The following is an 18,415-nucleotide window of genomic DNA, read 5'->3' as shown; positions in this document are numbered from 1 at the left end:
AGAATGTAATTTCTCTTACATAGATCTTAAGTCAAGAGCAGTGTCAGGAGGGCAGCTGTGATTTCTCTTTTTCTAGCTATTCCTTCCCTCCTCCTGACTGCCAGGTGTAACTTCATTATGCTTCTGAGACATTAAGAAAGGAAGGTAGTATTTCCTGAAAACAGACTTTTAAATATGTTTTTAAGTTGTTTTCATAAGGTGGAGAGCTATATAAACAATGTCCACAAATGTAACACTCCCTCCCTATCTCAGAAAAAAAGATGAAAAATCCTACAAGGGTTAAAAAGTGTATAGCTAGCAAGGTTTAAAACACATTTTTAACGTTAGCATTTTTGATAATAATTCACTCTTATAATTCCCTGCCACAGTTAAGCAGTCTAAAGCCTTCCATAGTGCTGTCAACCACAGTAGCATCTCTGATTGAAATGTGGGCAGAAGGACACAGGTGTCTGGGTGAAAACTAAGATAACAAAGGTGGTCCTTACACAAAACGAATGGAAAGTTTATATTGTTTCCAGGTTCAGTTCAAGCTACAGGCATACTTCAACTCTTTTGTTTAATGTTATAGTGCAGTTTTTGTTAGACGAAGCACTGTCCACCTCTCATGATACTGTTGTTATTAGAATATAGAGAGAAGGAACTTTTCAATTCCCTGCCATCATCTGCCTCAGAAGAAAGGAGATTATCTTGGGGAGTATTTCCAGAGGCACCAGAGCTACAGCAACAAATTTCAGTGTTTCTCTTAGTACCTTCGTCTGTATGGAAGATCGTCCTCAGAAATTTAAGTACTCAAAACCAGACCCAGAATGCATTCAGTGGCCTGTCCAGATCCCAGATTTTATTAACTTCATTTTGGCATTGCTTTCTGTGGCTATATTTTGCGTGCATTTCAAACAGCTCTGTTGACACAACGAAGATGATGCCACGGTACACAATCCTAGCCTCATTGCTTTTGTTACTGATTACAAACTAGTAGAAATGCACATTACATTAGGCAATGCGGCCACCTGTTCTCTTGCTTCCTTTTCCGACTAATTAGCACTGAACGCTTAAGTGCTTAGGATGCCTACTTGGCACTATGGAAATCTGGGCTTCAGCTTCTGAACAAATCAGAGAACATCTTTATCCCACCTGATAAAGCCATGGTTGGTTTGCTTCTTCAGCTCTGCGCATTGCATGTGCAATTCTAATCTCTTCACATCCCCTCTCTCCTTAAAAAAGCTATACAGCACCGCAAGAAAAGGTTCAAAGAAGCCAGGCATGATCAGGGACATGAATGACCTATAAGGAATAATTAACAGGCCTTCTCAGACTAGAAAAGAGATGACTTGGGAAGGAGTATGACAGAAGTCTATACACAGACACTGTTAGGTATGGAGGTTCTAAGGAAGACCAGGGATGTTCATAAAAAGAAACAATTTCAGGAAAATGGATGAATGCCACGAGACAGTACCCAATTTTTGAAGTCCTTAAGTCCTTAAATGATTCATTCCCCAAGAGTACCCTGGGAAGCATCAAATATGCTTGCTCTGTTCCTATACTGTTTTCTAGCTATCTGCTTTTGGCCAGTCCTGTGAGAACTAGACTTCCAACACAGTTTCCAAGTGCATCTCAGACAGATGACACCTGCACGCAAAACTTGCCCAATAACTGCACCGTTGTCAGAAGTCTGAAGGAGAGCTTGCTCTCTCTGCCTTGTTTCAAACTGAGGACTGGACTATATGGACTAATGGTCTGATCATGGATGGTTGCTTTCTGCTCTTATGCTCTTCCTGTCTAACACTGAATAGGTCACAAACTGTATGTTCCTTGCTCTCTGTAAATTGGAATAAAATCACAATGCTGCTGTAAGTACATTGTGGATACCTATGAGAATACCCAAATATTTCTGCAGTGGGACTCCGAGAAGTAACTATAAAAGATACATCTGTACCGCTGCCATAGTGCATAGCAAACCATTTTCTAGCCAAAAGGTAAGAGCAGCTCTGAAATCTTGCGCTCATGCCAAAAGGTCCAATATCAGCCCAGAACAGGACACTCTACTAGTCATCAAAATACTATGTGTAACCATTCCCCAGAAAATCTGAAGACTGATTTCTTCTCAGAACACATTTCCCCTTTATGAAGTGCAGGTTATTGTTGCTGATCTGCACATTATGATGTTTATACTAGACAAATTATTATCCTTATTTTAACAGATGAGAGTCCAGCATATTTTGAAAACAAGATTCATATAAACAACTATGGTCCATGAACTTTGCAAAGAAGGTGGAGCACATTTCAGATTAACCAGCCTTGACAAAATCTCTGAATGAATCCCACACCAAATGTTCTTTTCATAATGGTTTTCAAAACAAGCACTAAATGCATTTGTGAGCAAAAATGACACAGAAATGCAGCAAGCCATACCTGAAAAGCAATATAATCAGTGGTATTTCACATTCTGCAAAACTCAGATAGAAATATTAGTTTAAATGTAATAGTAAGTATCTAAGTAGACAGGCAATGACAATTGCTTTCTGAAGATTAGATTTTATTATGTTGTTAAAATAAGGAAAATGTACAGGCAGCAATTTAACTTGAGTGCCACAGCTATCATTATGATAGCACTTAGAGATAAAAAGGAAAGAAAATTGTCACATAGGCCATATATTTAGCTATGATTATATTCCAGCATGCCTACTGTATGGGGATTCATATTCAAGAAAAAAATTCTCTCTGCTTTCAGGAATTTAGTATATTGCCGATTTCAGGCATTCAGCTTCAAAGCAAATTGCTATTTTCTTCAATAAATGGTTATTTCTGAGTGGCAGACTGACAGAAAATGCACATACTAAGAGAAAGATCTTTAACTCATATTTTAAATTGGACAAACGGTCACTACAAGGGGCGTACAGTATCTCTATTTATTCTGTTCTTGGTTTCCTGTTTATGCTGGATGTTAGTGATGAAACCAGGCAGTCTGAGTTCAAGCCATGGCTCAAATGCTTGGAGTGATAATGCCAAACTCAAACCAATTTATCTGTTGTAATATTGCATCCCTAACGACAGGTTTACATCATCCCTCAAGTAAAGCATGCTCAGTCAGCACAACCACCTGATTTCTTCAGAACAGACAGAGCAATCTCTGTTATCATCTGTCTTGATAATTTTTCAGTGCATCAACTTCCACTGATGCAAGATAAGGTAATGAGAATTGATATCATAAGCATCTTTTTTTCATAGTTTATTTCCTTGCCATTTTCTCAATTAATTTAACTTGCTAGTGTTCATAAACTAAAAAGTCCTAAATCTCTGCAGTTGGCTTCTGATCAGAGGAGAATGCAACATGCAACCTAAGCAAACATAAAAATATGGTCTAAAACAGAGAACATTTTTTCTAAACAGTTTTTGTATGGGTTTAGAAGAAATCCTCCTAATCTCAGTGGAGTTCAGTGACTTCTCCACTACCAGTGGTCCCTTAGACATGGGCTGTCGGAGTGTAATGAGTGCAAGCCTCATGAGGCATGGTAGCATGAGAATATGATAGGGAGTGGAGAAGGCAGGGAATGGCAGTGAGAGTGCCTGTTGCCTTAGGATCACAAAAGAAACATGATTTGTGAAACGTGATCTGTTTCTTACCAATGCAAATAAATAAATTAGAAACAGTAGCAATGAAAACCAGTGGCTCAAGCCAAGAGGGAAAGAGGGAGTCAGAGCAAAGAAGAAAGTCAAGTATGAAGCAGCTTGTGTTAGCTAGGAACAGGAGCAGAAAGTATATGAAGTTATCTACTGAAAAAAGGCTGCAGGGATTATAAGGCTCATTGCTGTCACCATTACCATTCTCCAGGTTTTCACTGCTTTCGTAGCAGCCAGAATCCCGAGGAGAGCATCCGGTTAGGCCTTGGCCTTCAATGAGAAGTTTCTCCTGAGATCCTGACTGGTCGCTGTTACCTAGAGGATGCGAGAATACAGTGAAAAACAGGCAAACAGAAAATCCGGCTGAACTTCTCAACCTTCCATTTCCAACACCATTATCTTGCATGTCCAAAGAAGGGCAATGAAGCTGGCGAAGGGTCTAGAGCACAAGTCTTATGAGGAGTGGCTGAGGGAACTGGGGTTGTTTACTGGTTTACTGTTTACCCTGGAGAAACGGAGGCTCAGGGGAGACCGTATCGCTCTCTACAACTACCTGAAAGGAGGCTGGAGCGAGGTGGGTGTCGGTCTCTTCTCCCAAGTGACAAGCGATAGGATGAGAGGAAGTGGCCTCAAGTTGTGCCATGGGAGGTTTAGATTGGATATAAGGAAAAATTTCTTCACCGAAAGGGTTGTCAAGCATTGGAACAGGCTGCCCAGGGAAGTGGTTGAGTCACCATCCCTGGAGGTATTTAAAGGATGTGTAGATGTGGCGCTTAGGGACATGGTTTAGTGGTGGACTTGGCAGTGCTAGGTTAATGGTTGGACTCGATGATCTTAAAGGTCTTTTCCAACCTAAATGATTCTATGATTCTATGATCTTCCCTGTTATATTAATTGTATCAGATCACTGTTTTAGAAAAGAGTGAGCATTAGGAACAGCCATCACAGATGTTGGAAACATTCATCCCGTTTGGTAAAGGATTAAGCAGCAGCCTCAGCATGAGTATGAGGGAGCAGTGTGGTACATAATGAAAGCAGAATGGACCGCGCATGCGCCTCAGCTGCCTTGAGGCCAAGTCCTGCAACTTACAACTGTAGAAATTTGTTTAAAATGATGGTGTCAAAGTTCTTTCTAAGACTTAAAAAAACCCAAAACAAAAGCAAAAAGCACTGAAAAGAACCAAATGAAGCAAAAAAGAACAAAATCCTAACCTTGACCTACTTTCCAGAAGGGACCAAGAGAAAGGATCAGGAGTGGGTCTGGCAAAGTTAGATACTGTCCCCTAATGAAGGGGGAAGGGACAAGGGAGAGACTAGTGGTAAAAATTCCTTCCTTCCTTGGTCTGTGCAAAGAGCCAACACTCAAGTGTGGTCCATCCAGGCTGCATAGGCTGGATTCCAGGAATCTACCCAGAACGTTTGGTCAGAAATCATATAAAGAAACTAAATCTGGAGCTGAAGATATAGAAAACCAACTTTGTGATGCCAGGATACAGTTTATGCTGTGTTTTTTTTCCCTGAAATAAAATGTCACAAAAGGCTGTTCCAATTCCTATTCTCAGCACATGAAAGGTAATTATGGGGTGGAACTAAGGGCTGTTGCCCCTCCCAAGTTCCAGCTGTCTGGTCCCCACTGCTCTTTCTCCTCATCACCCTGACTTGGAGCTGGAATTTATACTTTCCAACCACCACATCACATAGTTCTTCAAGTTTTAAAACCAAAATTGAAGGGCCCTAAAAAAAAATTATTACTTCAGGGAAGTGAGCATTCTAAATAGGTCTGCAAATAATGAAGACAAGCTCATATTAGGTGATGAAAAGCAACTCTGATATAAGCGAAAAGAATCTAATTCCGCAACTGCAGTTTTACTGCGGGGTAGAGGAGGGCGGAGAAAGCGTGGATGCATCTTTGGGAAATGAAATGAACAAGAAAGCTACATGTCGGTGAAAGCTCAGGCCACACAGCACTGTCTAGAGATACCTACCACACATCTATCTATAACAGAATTAAGCACTGCCCACTTAATAAGCAGCTGTTTAAATTGCTGCTATGGCAGTTTAAGCTAAAACAGGATTTTGCACAGAAGCAGCTAAGAAAGCCCTCACACAATCCACTCCACTGATTCTGCTTGGTGGGATGCTAAACTTCTGCTGATACTTAGGGACAAAGGGGAAATTCAGTACTGTCTTAGGTTGCTGCAACAAGGTATTGAGCGCATCTAAATTCCTATCTCAAGGTACACTTGCTTTTCAAATGATTCTACTCTACCATGACACTGCATAGATGGTACAGCCCTGCTTCCTCCTGTGCAGCAAAGACGCCAGCGAATTTCACTGCCATGGCTTACTCTGCTTTCCCTCATCTTTGCAACCACTTGCCTGACACCATCTGTACAACGGGCAGAATTGCATTGCTGCACCTTAGACAGCTGGGTCACTGTCTTTCACTCTTTGCGCTTGACTGATACATTTTTTCCCTTTGAAAATCACTGTGTTGTCACATGTACAACCTGAAGCTACCTGTACAATCCTGCAATTCATAGTCCAAGAATCATAGGCATGTGCAGGTAAAATAAGAGAAAGTTTAATTCACGTTACCCTTCTCCACAACCCTCTGGGCTTTGATCTTTTTTTTACCCTTGATAACCTCAATCTCTTCCCTCTAGTCTAGAAGTTTTTTCTTTCCTATTCTCCATGCCTCAGCTTCTTATTTTGAGTAGGTTACCTCAGGATTTATTCCTGAACAACAGTATTCTAAAGGGTATGTGTTGTACACTTGACATCACTTGAATAAGTTGGGTAGCAGGGCTTACATGAACAAAAGAATTCTGGCAGAACAAATGCAAGTCTTAAGTCACTCCTCAAAAATCTACGTGTTGTTACACAGGATTACTCTGGAAATAACTAGATTAGGGAAAAAAAAAGATCAAAATCTTTGAACCAGTTTTCTGCTTTAAGGGGTTCACAAGGTTCTTGGCAGAGCTCCAGTAAAACTGAAAACCGCAAACATCCCACGTACTATCATACTCCTGTAGAAGTTCCACTGCTGTGAGGAGAACAGCTCTGTGCTCAGGATCTCGGATATTCAGTTCATCCAAATCTTCTTCTTCTAAAAGCTTAAAGGTATCCAGATCTTCATAACCATTGAACAGAAAAGTGGGCATGTGCTCCTGCATTTAAAAAAAAAAAAAAAAAAGCTGTAAGAACATGTTCATTCAACTTATTTGTCAATAAAGATACTAGATGAGATTTTCACAACCAGCAAAAAAAGCAGTAGCTTAGCAAATGCAAACCACTATATAACAGCAAAATTATAGGATTATAGCCTGTATAAACACCGCTCACAGTTCAGGGACGTAGCTGTGCCAGAACTAGAATACTCCACATATTTTTGTATTTGGAATGCACTGTATTAAATGGCCTGGGTAGCATGCTACCTGGACGCACAACATGGCACAGCTCTGTATGAAGGGAGAAGTATAAAGGGTGAATGACAGCCACACCAGTTTATCCCTAGCTCTTCTGAACAGAAATGTGGAAAAAAACTTCCTCTTTAAAGACACAGTAACTACTGTTATTTTACACTTTTTGCTTGCTTTTGAAGTGTGTTAGCTAGTAGCCACACTATGCAACGATTTATGGTCTCCCAGTGCAGCCTGCAGCACTTCATCAAGCCTGACAGGCAGTTCTGCCTGGCCTCAGCTATTTTCACTCTGCAGCTAAGACCCGATTCTGCTAAGTGGTGTCACGATCCCTAGGATTATGAATCTGCTGTGCAGCTTTCAAAACTAACAACTCCATAGGTGTGGCCCCCTTCCCACAAGCAAAACTGAAAGGCAAACAGAAAGAAAGCATTTGGACCTTTAAGTTGATGCGATCCAAGAGATCCTCAACTGACTTGGGCTGCGGTGGTCTGCTTTTCCGGCGTCTCCTGGTGGGCCGCTTTGGCTTCTCTTCCTCTTCATTTAACACATCCACATAGATAAATTTGAAAGTGCCAACTTTGTTGTTCAACAGGCCCATCCAAGTCCCCATGGGGGGTTTGCTGATTATATCAATGATGTCACCTTTCTGCAGACCAAAGAAGCAAGAAAGCCATTTAGGCATGCTTTCTCATGGATATTCAAGCAAACACACCTACTTTCTCTTAGATTTTCATGTACACACAGAATGGACAACACTCTTTAGTTTTCAAAAGGTTAACCACAGCTCTTGCAAAAATGTCTGATTATACTTGTTTTACAAGTGGAAGAGAAGGGAATTAAGTGACATGCCTAAGACCACAGAGCAAGTCAACAAAAGAACCTGGAATGGACCCCAACTGTCCAGATTCACAAACCTGCTTACACCCCAGTAGTGCATCACTGCTGTTTTGTACAAAATGTCTCTAAGCTGTGCAACTATCTGAAATTGGTGCAAATAAGAACATGCTCAGTGTATATGGGCACAATCTCACATCAGATCTCCTGAAGAAAGGAGGCGTATGCAGAAGGAATCGTGCAACGCTTGCTTTTCCTAATGTGCTCCTGACCATAACAAAGAAACGGACACATAACGGTTTTTTGTATCCTTAAAGAGATTACCTTACATATATCTGCTTTAACAGGAATTAGCTGCCCTTGGAATTTTAAGTAATAAATGTAAGGAGCCAGATAGTTTGAATCAAATACAGCACAAGTGAAAATAATAAAAGCTGATACCCAGAAAAATTAAAGGGGGGTGACAACTCACAGTCAGCAAAGTAATTCAGTATTAACTCAGAACAAGTTATATTTACTGAAATGCCTTTAAGAGACACTATGTGCAGGTGCATCCACGTTTCTTCCAAGGATTTTCAAAATTTTTCCATTGATGGATTAATTCATTGTGGCAGACAATGTATTTTTCCAATCTTTCAAACAAAATTCTTGCAAAATGGAAATGAATTTGTGGCACATTTTTATTTTTCTGGAAACTAAAGACGCAAGTGTCTTTCCCTGGATGTGGAGAAATACTAATACTTACGTTCTATAACATTTTGCTATAAATTCAAGCAAATCTTAAATGTATCAGAATAAGACAGGTTAAAGGGCTTCAAAAAACACATGTAAACTCATTAAAAGACTAAGAATCGTATACTTCTGGCAAAGAGCTCTTAATTAAGAATTTTGCCAAAATAAATGTTTGACCCCTTAAAAACAGATCTAGCTGGTACCTTGAGCTTCAGAGAGTCTGTATCATAAGGACTTGGAGTAAAATCAGTGTGAACCCTGGCTCTTCCACAAAAAGGTCCTCTGTAAGGAGGCTCTTCATCATCACCATCTTCTGATTTCACGCTCTCCCTGTTGCTGGTTGAGGAATCTGTTGTGCTCACCGTCTGACCACCTGTGTGAGAAACATAGTATCAGTCCACAAAAAAGAATCTCTTTGTGAAGAAGGTTCAGAAACAGAGGCAAGACAGAAAATGGGTCTTTTTTCTACAAATCATGGTAATCCAAGTTAAAAATCCTTAAATGCTACTATTTCTTATATACGCACGTGATGGTTGAGTTAGTTAATCTGCTTTGCACTCCTGTTTTCCCAAATTCAGCTCCTCAATATTTAACTGAGAAGCTGTTTAACTAGTGTCTCATCTATGGTACATCACAGGAGATGTCACCTTTCTGGGAAGCTTTGCCCACAAAAAAGCACAGTGGTGTGAGGAAAATAAGCTCTGAATCCTGCATGAGGGTTCCAGAATCCCCCTCATGTCCAGAAATTTGGTTTTACGGCCACACTTTGTATTGATATTACCAAAAAAAAAAAAAAAAGCGCAGATGATTTTCAGAACGCACTTTCAGTTATTTAAAAATGGAGCTTTCTCTTCAATTTCTTTTTCCCAATATGTTGTTGGTTTCTCTTGGTCAGTAATTCATAGTGAAGCAAGTTCACACCATCTGTGTTCCACTTAAGCTGTTTTGTGTAGAGACAATCTTAACCAGAGAGGTCTTAAATAATACTCCTCTAAACAGTTCATGAGAGAACCTCAAGGTCTCTCGGGGGGGGGGAGGAGGGGGTGGGTGGGAAGCCCATCAGGAGTGCCCAGGAGAAATCTAGTGTAAAGATGAGCCTGTTTACTACTGGCTAAGGACTGTAATTCTCACTCCAATAATTTATATTATAATAGCAGGACCCAGCAGACCCAGCCAGAAAGCAGGATTTCACTTTTTCAGGGCTCTGTATAAACACAAAGCAAAAAAGACTGTCTCTGCACTAAAGAGCTTACGGTTCTTTGTAAACCCTTAATGACTAACCCATCAGCCTTTCTACTTTTTAACCACTGCTTCTGCTTTGACTTTCTCTGATTCTGCTTACTGTAGAGATCTCTGCTCCCTGAAGCCACAGAAATGGAGCAACGCAATTACAACCGAACTTACTCATTGAGCTCTGACCGCTTAAGGAACTCCTCAGGCTCTCTACTGAGCCACCGGCTTTCAGCTTGGGTTTGTCCAGGGAGTCAGTGTCTGGCGGCGGCGACTGCGGAGAACCCGGCATGACCCCAGGGCTGGACTCCTGAAAGGGATTGAACCATTTCAGTTTGGTAAACGAACACAGGCACTGACAGGAGCTGCTCATTCACCTCCAAGGAAAGAGATCCTGTTTTCCTGCTCTTTACCAGACAGGATGGAACCTTCTATGTTTATCTACTTATTTAGTGGTACTCAGCTGTGGCAGAAACCCCACTTTATGAGGCATGATAGCGGGGACAGGAGCAAACAGTCCAGTCTGAAAAAGCTAGCATTGTAAGTAGAAAGAAGCATTACACAAAACTCCCAATTCAAAGGTTTTAATGTCACATGACATTTTTGCCAGCAGTACTTGCAAAACAGCTAAGACCAAATTCAGCTTTCTGAATCACGATTTTGTACAAAGAGGAATACAAACAAATCAGACAATGCAAGTGAGACACACAGCAACGTACATTTTTTTTCAGTGAATTGTTGATATATTTGCTCATTTACCTTGAAGAAAAAAAAAAATAATTAACCAGAAAATGCAGCCTGTGCATAGCATAAATACCCATAAAAATAAATGCATAAATATAAAAAGATTTTGCTACATGTGCAATAGGTGAGGCAATTTGTCTTTTCATTCAGTGAAGCATTACAGGAAATCGAAAAGGGTCTTTCCTAAATTGAAATTCTGTCAGCCTCTATGAAGCACAGTTAAAGCAAAGCAGCAGATACTTGTGGCCAGAATAGCTTTTGCTTTTTTTTTGAATGCAGAAAGAGATACTGGCACATAGTTTGAGTCATGATACCAGAAAGGTACAAATATTCTAAAACAACTGTGCCAAAAAGTTTGAAAACAAAAGAACTGTAGCTTGCATACAAGAGGAGTTTTTGTGGAGATGTGTGGTCATAAAACTTTTAGATGAAAGCTATTATTTGCATGCTGCAGAATCATCAGAAAAAAAAGTCATCCCAGCACATGACTTCAGAGGTTAAGTGAATCTTGGAGAGAGCTAGAGAGCAGAAGTATTGCTAATTCACTGTAAACTGATTTCTCAAAGTATCCCTTTCTTAGGCAGACTTTGCAGAGGGGCACTGTAAGGCCAGTCAGACATCAAAGCATCTTCTTATCAATATCAAATCATGTTAGACCTTAAAACGTTTTAATTGTAAATCTAAATTAAATAACTGTAACTGTAGCACTGCCCCTGGTTATGAATAAGTATGGCTAATAGTCCTACAGGAAAGGGGTTCTAATGTTGCAAAGCATTGCATAAAACTGGTCATGCTTCTGCCTCTCTACGTTGCCTCCAGATTCTGCGCTTCGGGGCTGTGATTTTGAATGTTACGAACTGCTCCTTTTCCAGGCACTAACGCTTTGCTTTAATACCAAAAGGCAGATGGGGTGGGGCACGACTCCCCTTCCATCTCTCTAGGGCTGCGAGCACCCGCGGCGACCCTGCAGCCGGTACCAGGCCACTTGGGGGCGATGTCAGCCAGAGAGAGCTCGGCTCTCCCGGCGGCTTTCTAAGCTATCACTTGCACATTTCACGTGGCAAGATTGGTTTTAAACAAATGCCGAAGAATTTTTGACACTCCGCCACAGCACGGAACCCGAAGTACACCAAAAGGGAAAAAGACAGCAATTGTTCCTAGGCCACTGAAATTCAAAGCCTAATTTACAACTAATGTACTTCAGGTTTGCCTTTAAGAATAAGCTATAAAAATCTGTAATGAAAGAATAATAGGATAATCTTCTGTGGGATGCCCCTTTCTGACTACATTGTGCATCTGTTTGAACAGGCTGCTGCAGAGGGCAAGCTATGATGGAGAAAAGATCTGCAATAGCAAAGAGGAACCACGTATGTGAAGTTATGCTGGGAATTTAAACTAAGGTGTAAATTGCAGATTAAATATATTACTGTGACCCTGTGTCACAGACCGGTTCCCCTAATAAATAATGATGACAGATAAAGAAATGGAAATATAGAACGAGATAATGGAAATACAGAGTGAGATGTGGAATGCCATCAACCACAGGCTTCTGCTGATGATCTACTTGAATGAAAATCTGAAAATGCATTTTCATGGTTTGGCATCTATAGGAAGCCATTTCACAGTGAGGGATTTTATAAGAACATAGGAATAAACCACACCACACAATCTTGTTAGAAATTTCTGCAGAGATGCCTTGAAGCATGGGAATCAATATTGATTATCACTTCTCCACTACTAAGTGGATTCCATTGCAGACCTTACATACCTGCTCAGACAGAGAGCTGCTATATTTTTTAGACATCCTTTTCTTCATGGTTTCTTTTACAGACTTCACCTTTTTGCCCAGAGATATACGGGAGGCAGATGGTGATTTGATCACTTCTTTATAAACAAAGTCTCCTTCTTTGCCCTGCAAAATAAAACAGGGTTTAAGCCTATAAAATACAAGAGCCGTTTTTTTCCTCAGTCAGCAGTCATTGCAGAGGTATCCAGGCAGACACAGGACGGCAGCATGGTGTCCTGTTTACTGCTCGAAATTCACTGTTGAGACCTTGTGCAAATCACTGTAGCCGTCCACTGTACCTTAATCCTAAGGCCTGGTTTGTAACCTTTACTGCAGGTACTGTGTATAGATGTGTTGGGGTCTGTTAGGATGCCTCTATCCCTTTGAGTTTCAGGTAAGCATTTGACCTGACAGAAAACTCCACGGTTTCAGGCTAAGCCCTCCTGACAGGACATACAACAGTAGTTGTGGCTCATGTTGGTCAATACTACGTACAGTTTAACAGGAAAAAAGGTACCTCTGAGATCCTAGCCAAATATATATCTGCGTGTGTATATATATGGATACCTACATTTGGCTACCCAAATTTACTTTTTATTTTCAGACAGGCATTCAGTTAACCTCTCCTGATGACTGTCTCTGTGGTTTTACTGTGGATTGTTTATAAAAAAAATGCAAAAAAAGCTACTAAATCCATCAACCATGGTAGAAGGTTACACTTGGACAGCTATTCTTAAGACACACAACAGGGTACTGCCGAACTAAATTAGCTGGTTCGTATATAGCGGATGGCAAAGGCCAGCTGCTTTGAATGCATTTAACCTTTTCTAAACCAGCACAAGATACCTAGCATTTACTTATGCCACAAGCACACGCAAAGAATTAACATGGATCAGTTGACATTTTGCCAGGCTTACTTGTATGACTCAGCCCTTACTCAGATTGTCCAGGCGGCATGTTAAACACGGTCTTTCGTTGCACAGTATGTCAGAAGCCACAGCAAGGCAGCTCTATTAGAGCTACTACCAGCACCTTCCATTGGCAAGGGTGCACCAAAAATCACAACACAAAAAGGACCAAAATCTGTTTGGCCAAATAGATTGACTACTGAAGTTGGTCTCTGACTCGGTTCAATAATCCTTCTGAGGACAATTTAGGTACATAAGATAACAAACCCTAAAATAAGTGTAACCTACATTCTACAGAAAAGATCTATCTTTTTTTCTAAATTCATGTATGTTTGCTACTTTGCTAATGTTTTCCCAAAAAGTTTTTCTGAAATTCAGCTGATACTTCGTTTCTGACAATTCTGTATTTTTTCCTTTACAAGTTGTTTGTGATTACAACTTCTTTGCTAACTTCTGGTCTTTTAGCAGAAATTAAGGACAGCTCTTTGCCTTATCTTTTTGGGGGAAAAACCTTCCACTTAATGGACTTAAATGTCTTCAAGAAAAAAATCTTGATCTGCATACATTATTCTGGTGCACTGCATCTCCCCCACTACTGATGCTAGTAAGGAAAAATGTAACATCCAGATTTCACGCTTTCCTATATCAACACCAATCTGAACAAAATATGCCAAAGTATCTATGTTTAAAGATAAAGTTTGGAAGTTAACTTTTTTACTGAGTTGAAAATTGATGAATAAAATAATCACCCACAGTTTTGGCCAATTTAGGAGTAGTTTATGGTGTTAAAAAAATAATCAGAAAAACAAAAACTATCCCAAAAACCCCAACTGACATAAAAAATAATATAATGCTGGCATATAAAATGTTTCACAATTTAGACCTGATTTAAGTGAACAGAGAAGTTATCAGAGCCAATGTTGAAACAGAAAAGAAAAACATATATGGGCAAAAGGAAAAAATATGTCGGCAATTTCATTTGATATAACGTTCTGGCTCATTTCTGTTCTGTTATTTTTGGCCGCAGGCTGACCAACAGTAACACTGGGATCAACATGAGTAACATAAAATGGAATTAATTCTCAGGGGAGGTGGTTGGTTTTTTTTTTTTAAACATGAAGAGCTCTGAGATCAATTGCGCAGCACCCAGCACAATGGGATCCTGGTCTACTCCAGAGCTCTTAGATACAATGAGAAAACAAATGATAAATCTCTTACATAATGACTTCCACCCAAATAACTTGCAGATCTTCTGCGAATGAAAGTTTGCCTCATCATTCCAAATAGTAAATATTTTTACCAAGAAAGTAATCATATGTTTTGCCTGGGGTGATGCTCTGAGGAAGTCAGACGTAAGAATAGCCCACAGATGTGCCCCCAGATCTGCGCTTTGATCACTTGTTCCTGCCTCTTTACACATATGGTATATAAATACTTATACACACATGGATATGGGTGGGTATGTTATTCTCAAAGCTAAGGAAGTTTGAGGTTAACAAAGATACTCTGCTTTCTTGGATCCCCAAACTGTTATTACAGACCTAAATTACACTTCAGTCTATTATAACTCTATTGCGCATTTCATTTTATGCTATTTCAAGTCTGCGCCTTCTTGTCTTAAACTCACCATTTGGTCAGAACTGTTTCCAATATGAAGGGAACGATTTGTCAAGTCAAACCCTCCAAAGCTACAGGTTCTCTGCAAAAAAAAAAAAAAAAGGATGGATACAGTTCTATCACAATGATCAGCTCACTCAAAACATCTGTGATTTGGAGAACACCAGTGAAAACACAAATGTCTGCAAAAATGGAAACAAACAAACAAACAAACAAAAGGATGGGAGATTATAAATCAAGAAATCTGTTATAAAGCAATTTGAGTCATTTGTCTTTTCCAGAGACAACTCCTTGGCCTAAGGTCCGCTGCTGTTGAGTCATCTATTGCCTACTCTTCTTTTTAAAAAGAAAAAAGACTTTTTGGTCCGAGGAAACTGTTGATCTTATGCATCAAGTTTTCCAGGGTGCTGGCAACTCCACCTCAGCACTCCCATCTGCCTTCATAAATAAGTCCACAGTAGCACTGAAACAGAGAACCACCAATCTTTTAAAGCACTGAATAACCTACCTTCTGGGAATCGCTGCACAGACTCCATTTCCACTGAAATACAGGGAAACACTAGAGGCCTTGCAGGGCAAGCCCTTGGTAAGAGGAGGGAAAAAACAGTCCAGCTATCCACAAGCACTGTCCCCCCAGAGCTCAGCAAGCCCTGATTCCAGATTAGGTACTGACCATCACACCTGTGGTGATACGGGGCAGCTCTGCTACTTCTGGGAGAAAGTACGCTATGTTTACAGTGCCACAATCTCCTAGTGGAGTGACTCAGTTTTGGCTGAATGCACAGATGCAGTTTAGCATAATCATCCTGAATAAAAAAAGAAAATCAGCACTATGACACTACTTCCCTCCCAAAAGGGGAAGGCAATCGAACTCCATACAGTTGCATTTCCACAGCCAACCATTGTTTAACTGTGGCAGACGAGTCTCTGCTAAAGCTCTGGTATCACTTGAAAAAAGACCAGACACTGAGGGGGCTCAGAGAGAATCCAGCTTTTGCTTTGCAATCCAAAAGGTAAAACCTTTGACATTTCATTTGGCCACCGAACATCCAGCTGCACAGTACTCAAGTACCTGGTCCTGTCAGAAGTCTCACAGGGCAATCCAGAGAAACAAAGGCATGGCAGTTAAAATTTACTTGCACAACTTCAACTCTGGGCTCTGAGTGTGGGTTGCGAGACATGCAGATGTCTATTATAAGTATTCTCTTCAGAGTTAGAGACAAACAGGAAGCAGAAGATCAACCACTTGCGAACTATAAGTTCTTAGGGCCTGAACTACCCAACAGAGTAACTTCAAAGACACCTTAAGACTCAGCTAAGCATCAGATCAGACCTACAAAGGATTGCCCAGTCAGTACTGTGAGTGTGTACTTGGGAGTCTGTGAAGACCCACCACCTGAAAACTACCAGTCTGCTTTGACACTCTGTTAGGAAGAAGCAAGCTCTATAAACTGTGCCACTTAATAAACAATTATATCAATCAGTTCTATTAAAGTAAACATTCTTCCTGCCCTGTTCACTGCTAATCTATATGCTGTATTAATAGCTTTTTAAAAAGTTTTCTTTTCTAGCTTTTATGTTGGGTGCTGTGTACCTACAGTGCTTGGATGACAGTTTTTGTACCCACCACAACTCTACTAGAACTCAAAGCCAGCTTTGTCTAGTGCTGTGATGTAGAATTTTTGTTAAGTGTTTTTTTTCCAGAAGGAAGTGTGACTATGGCACAGCTTTTAAAAACTGTTTTTGGAAAGCATTTGAGACCAACCACAAGTAATAAGATCAGTTTTTAAAGCACAGCACGTTTAGCTATGAGTAATGTCGTCCTTCTGTGAAGAGTCCATTCTAACTAATCCTACAGCGTATGGTAATCCCAGCAATGAAGAGAGGACATCTGGAACTGCTCTGAGCAAACTTGTATGTCAAACCAGCCAGAGCTCCTCCAAAAGCAGTCTTCTCAGAGAGCAAAACGTCTCTTGGTTAAAAGCTTCTGAATAATTGTACCATATTAACAATGCTTATTGTTTCATTACGGACCTCCCCATACATTCAACATTTGACTTCCGCCTTCAGATTCCAGTAGCAACTCTGGCAATACTGTACCAAACAAAAGGTCTGTGGATGAGGAGAGGGATATTCAATGGAATGGCCATGCAATCAAAAGTATTATTGTTTTGGGAGAAAAGAAAAACTGATGCGATTTGAAAATTTCATGCATGTCCAGGTCACTGAAACAAATATAAATGACAAAAATGAATGGCAAGGCAAGACAGAGTGACCAGTTCCACTGAATACATAGGCATTGCAATTTCCCTGAGGTTGCAGCAAACAAACATTAAGTGCTTCTAGGAAGAAGGAGTGGCATTAGTTGAAGTTTGCCAGCTTTTTGCGGTTTCAGGAAGAAGTGTGCTGAAAAAGCTAGTAAGAGCAGCGTGTCTCCACCATTTATCCTATTCAAACGAGGCTGGAGGAGCAGTTGACTGAGGAGTTCCTCAACAACAACAACAAAATGCTATCCATTTCTCCTCTGTCTGTATCTCTGTGAATAAGCAGAAGTCAGTCCAGATGGTTTTCATAATGAAATTACTATAGCGAGACTACTTATTAGAACTGAAAAGCTTGTTTCTGTCATCTGTATTTACAAAGACAGTTTTAGAGGGTATTTTTAACTATGGGGCATCTCTAGCACATACGAGTATGCTCTTTTGCCTGAGATACCCCTATTATTCAACCCACAGACGGACGAGTAAGATTTCTCTTATCATTGTAATATCCTTATGGGAAAACAATGTCTTTTGAGTACAATGTCTATGAAAATAAACAGTACCCTGTGAGTGGCAGGGTAAGCAGTCATTGCAGAAGAAATAGGGAAGCTGCCAAGAGAGAACATTCATGGTATTGGGTAGAAAAAACCTATCTATTTTGTGGCTGAAGAGTGAAAAGTGAACCATGAAGGCTTGGTCACCTCCTACAGGTTATTCAAGGAGACCAAGGCTGCGACTCTTATATCAAGAATACCTCACACCTGAAGAAATGAAGCAGAGACCTCTCAAAATATAATCTGTAGTTCAAGAAGAAAAGCTGTTTCTACTGTATTGTTCACTGGAATATCTTGCTTAATGTTATGGGTGCACTGCTGTTTCCACCCACTGAAGTAGGGAACATATCTACATTGTCAACTAGACAACAGACTAGCTGGCTCAGCTTTGGAGATCTGGCTGGCCCCAAAGGCAAGTTCCTAGGAAACTCAGCATCATGGTTAAGGGAACTGTCAAAACTGGGTCATATAATCAGGAAGCAGCTTTGGACCTGTCTGGAGTGCTCAAATCACTTAATTTCCCATTGTACAGCACAATTTCCTTTTTTGGCCACCCCTTGTTTCCCTTCCACAACGCCCTGTGGGAAGGTGCCACCTTCACCCCGTGCTAGAAAGAAGCAGCAGTGGCCAGGGACAGAGCAGAAGGGGCACTTCTGGTGGTGGTAAGCAGCAAGCAGGAGGGCAGTGTCTAGACAATGTAAAACTC

The 18,415-nt window shown here is 40.5% G+C and overlaps 1 protein-coding gene across 3 annotated transcripts in view; it reads right to left on the bottom strand.

The window, feature by feature from the left end:
* SASH1 (SAM and SH3 domain containing 1) overlaps positions 1–18,415 on the bottom strand; it is a 576,339-nt gene that overhangs the window by 9,079 nt on the left and 548,845 nt on the right. For all 3 annotated transcript variants that reach the window (XM_050893069.1, XM_050893070.1, XM_050893071.1), the window contains exons 11-17: positions 14,905–14,976; positions 12,352–12,495; positions 10,014–10,149; positions 8,813–8,982; positions 7,480–7,689; positions 6,638–6,788; positions 3,820–3,933 (exon numbers count right to left, since the gene is read on the bottom strand). In XM_050893069.1, coding sequence (XP_050749026.1) covers positions 3,820–3,933; positions 6,638–6,788; positions 7,480–7,689; positions 8,813–8,982; positions 10,014–10,149; positions 12,352–12,495; positions 14,905–14,976 — 997 coding nt within the window. The remainder of the gene's footprint in view (positions 1–3,819; positions 3,934–6,637; positions 6,789–7,479; positions 7,690–8,812; positions 8,983–10,013; positions 10,150–12,351; positions 12,496–14,904; positions 14,977–18,415) is intronic.

The sequence above is a fragment of the Gymnogyps californianus genome, chromosome 3, assembly GCF_018139145.2.
Source record: "Gymnogyps californianus isolate 813 chromosome 3, ASM1813914v2, whole genome shotgun sequence".
Taxonomy (NCBI): Eukaryota; Metazoa; Chordata; class Aves; order Accipitriformes; family Cathartidae; genus Gymnogyps; species Gymnogyps californianus.
This window is presented reverse-complemented; position numbering and strand designations above follow the sequence as displayed.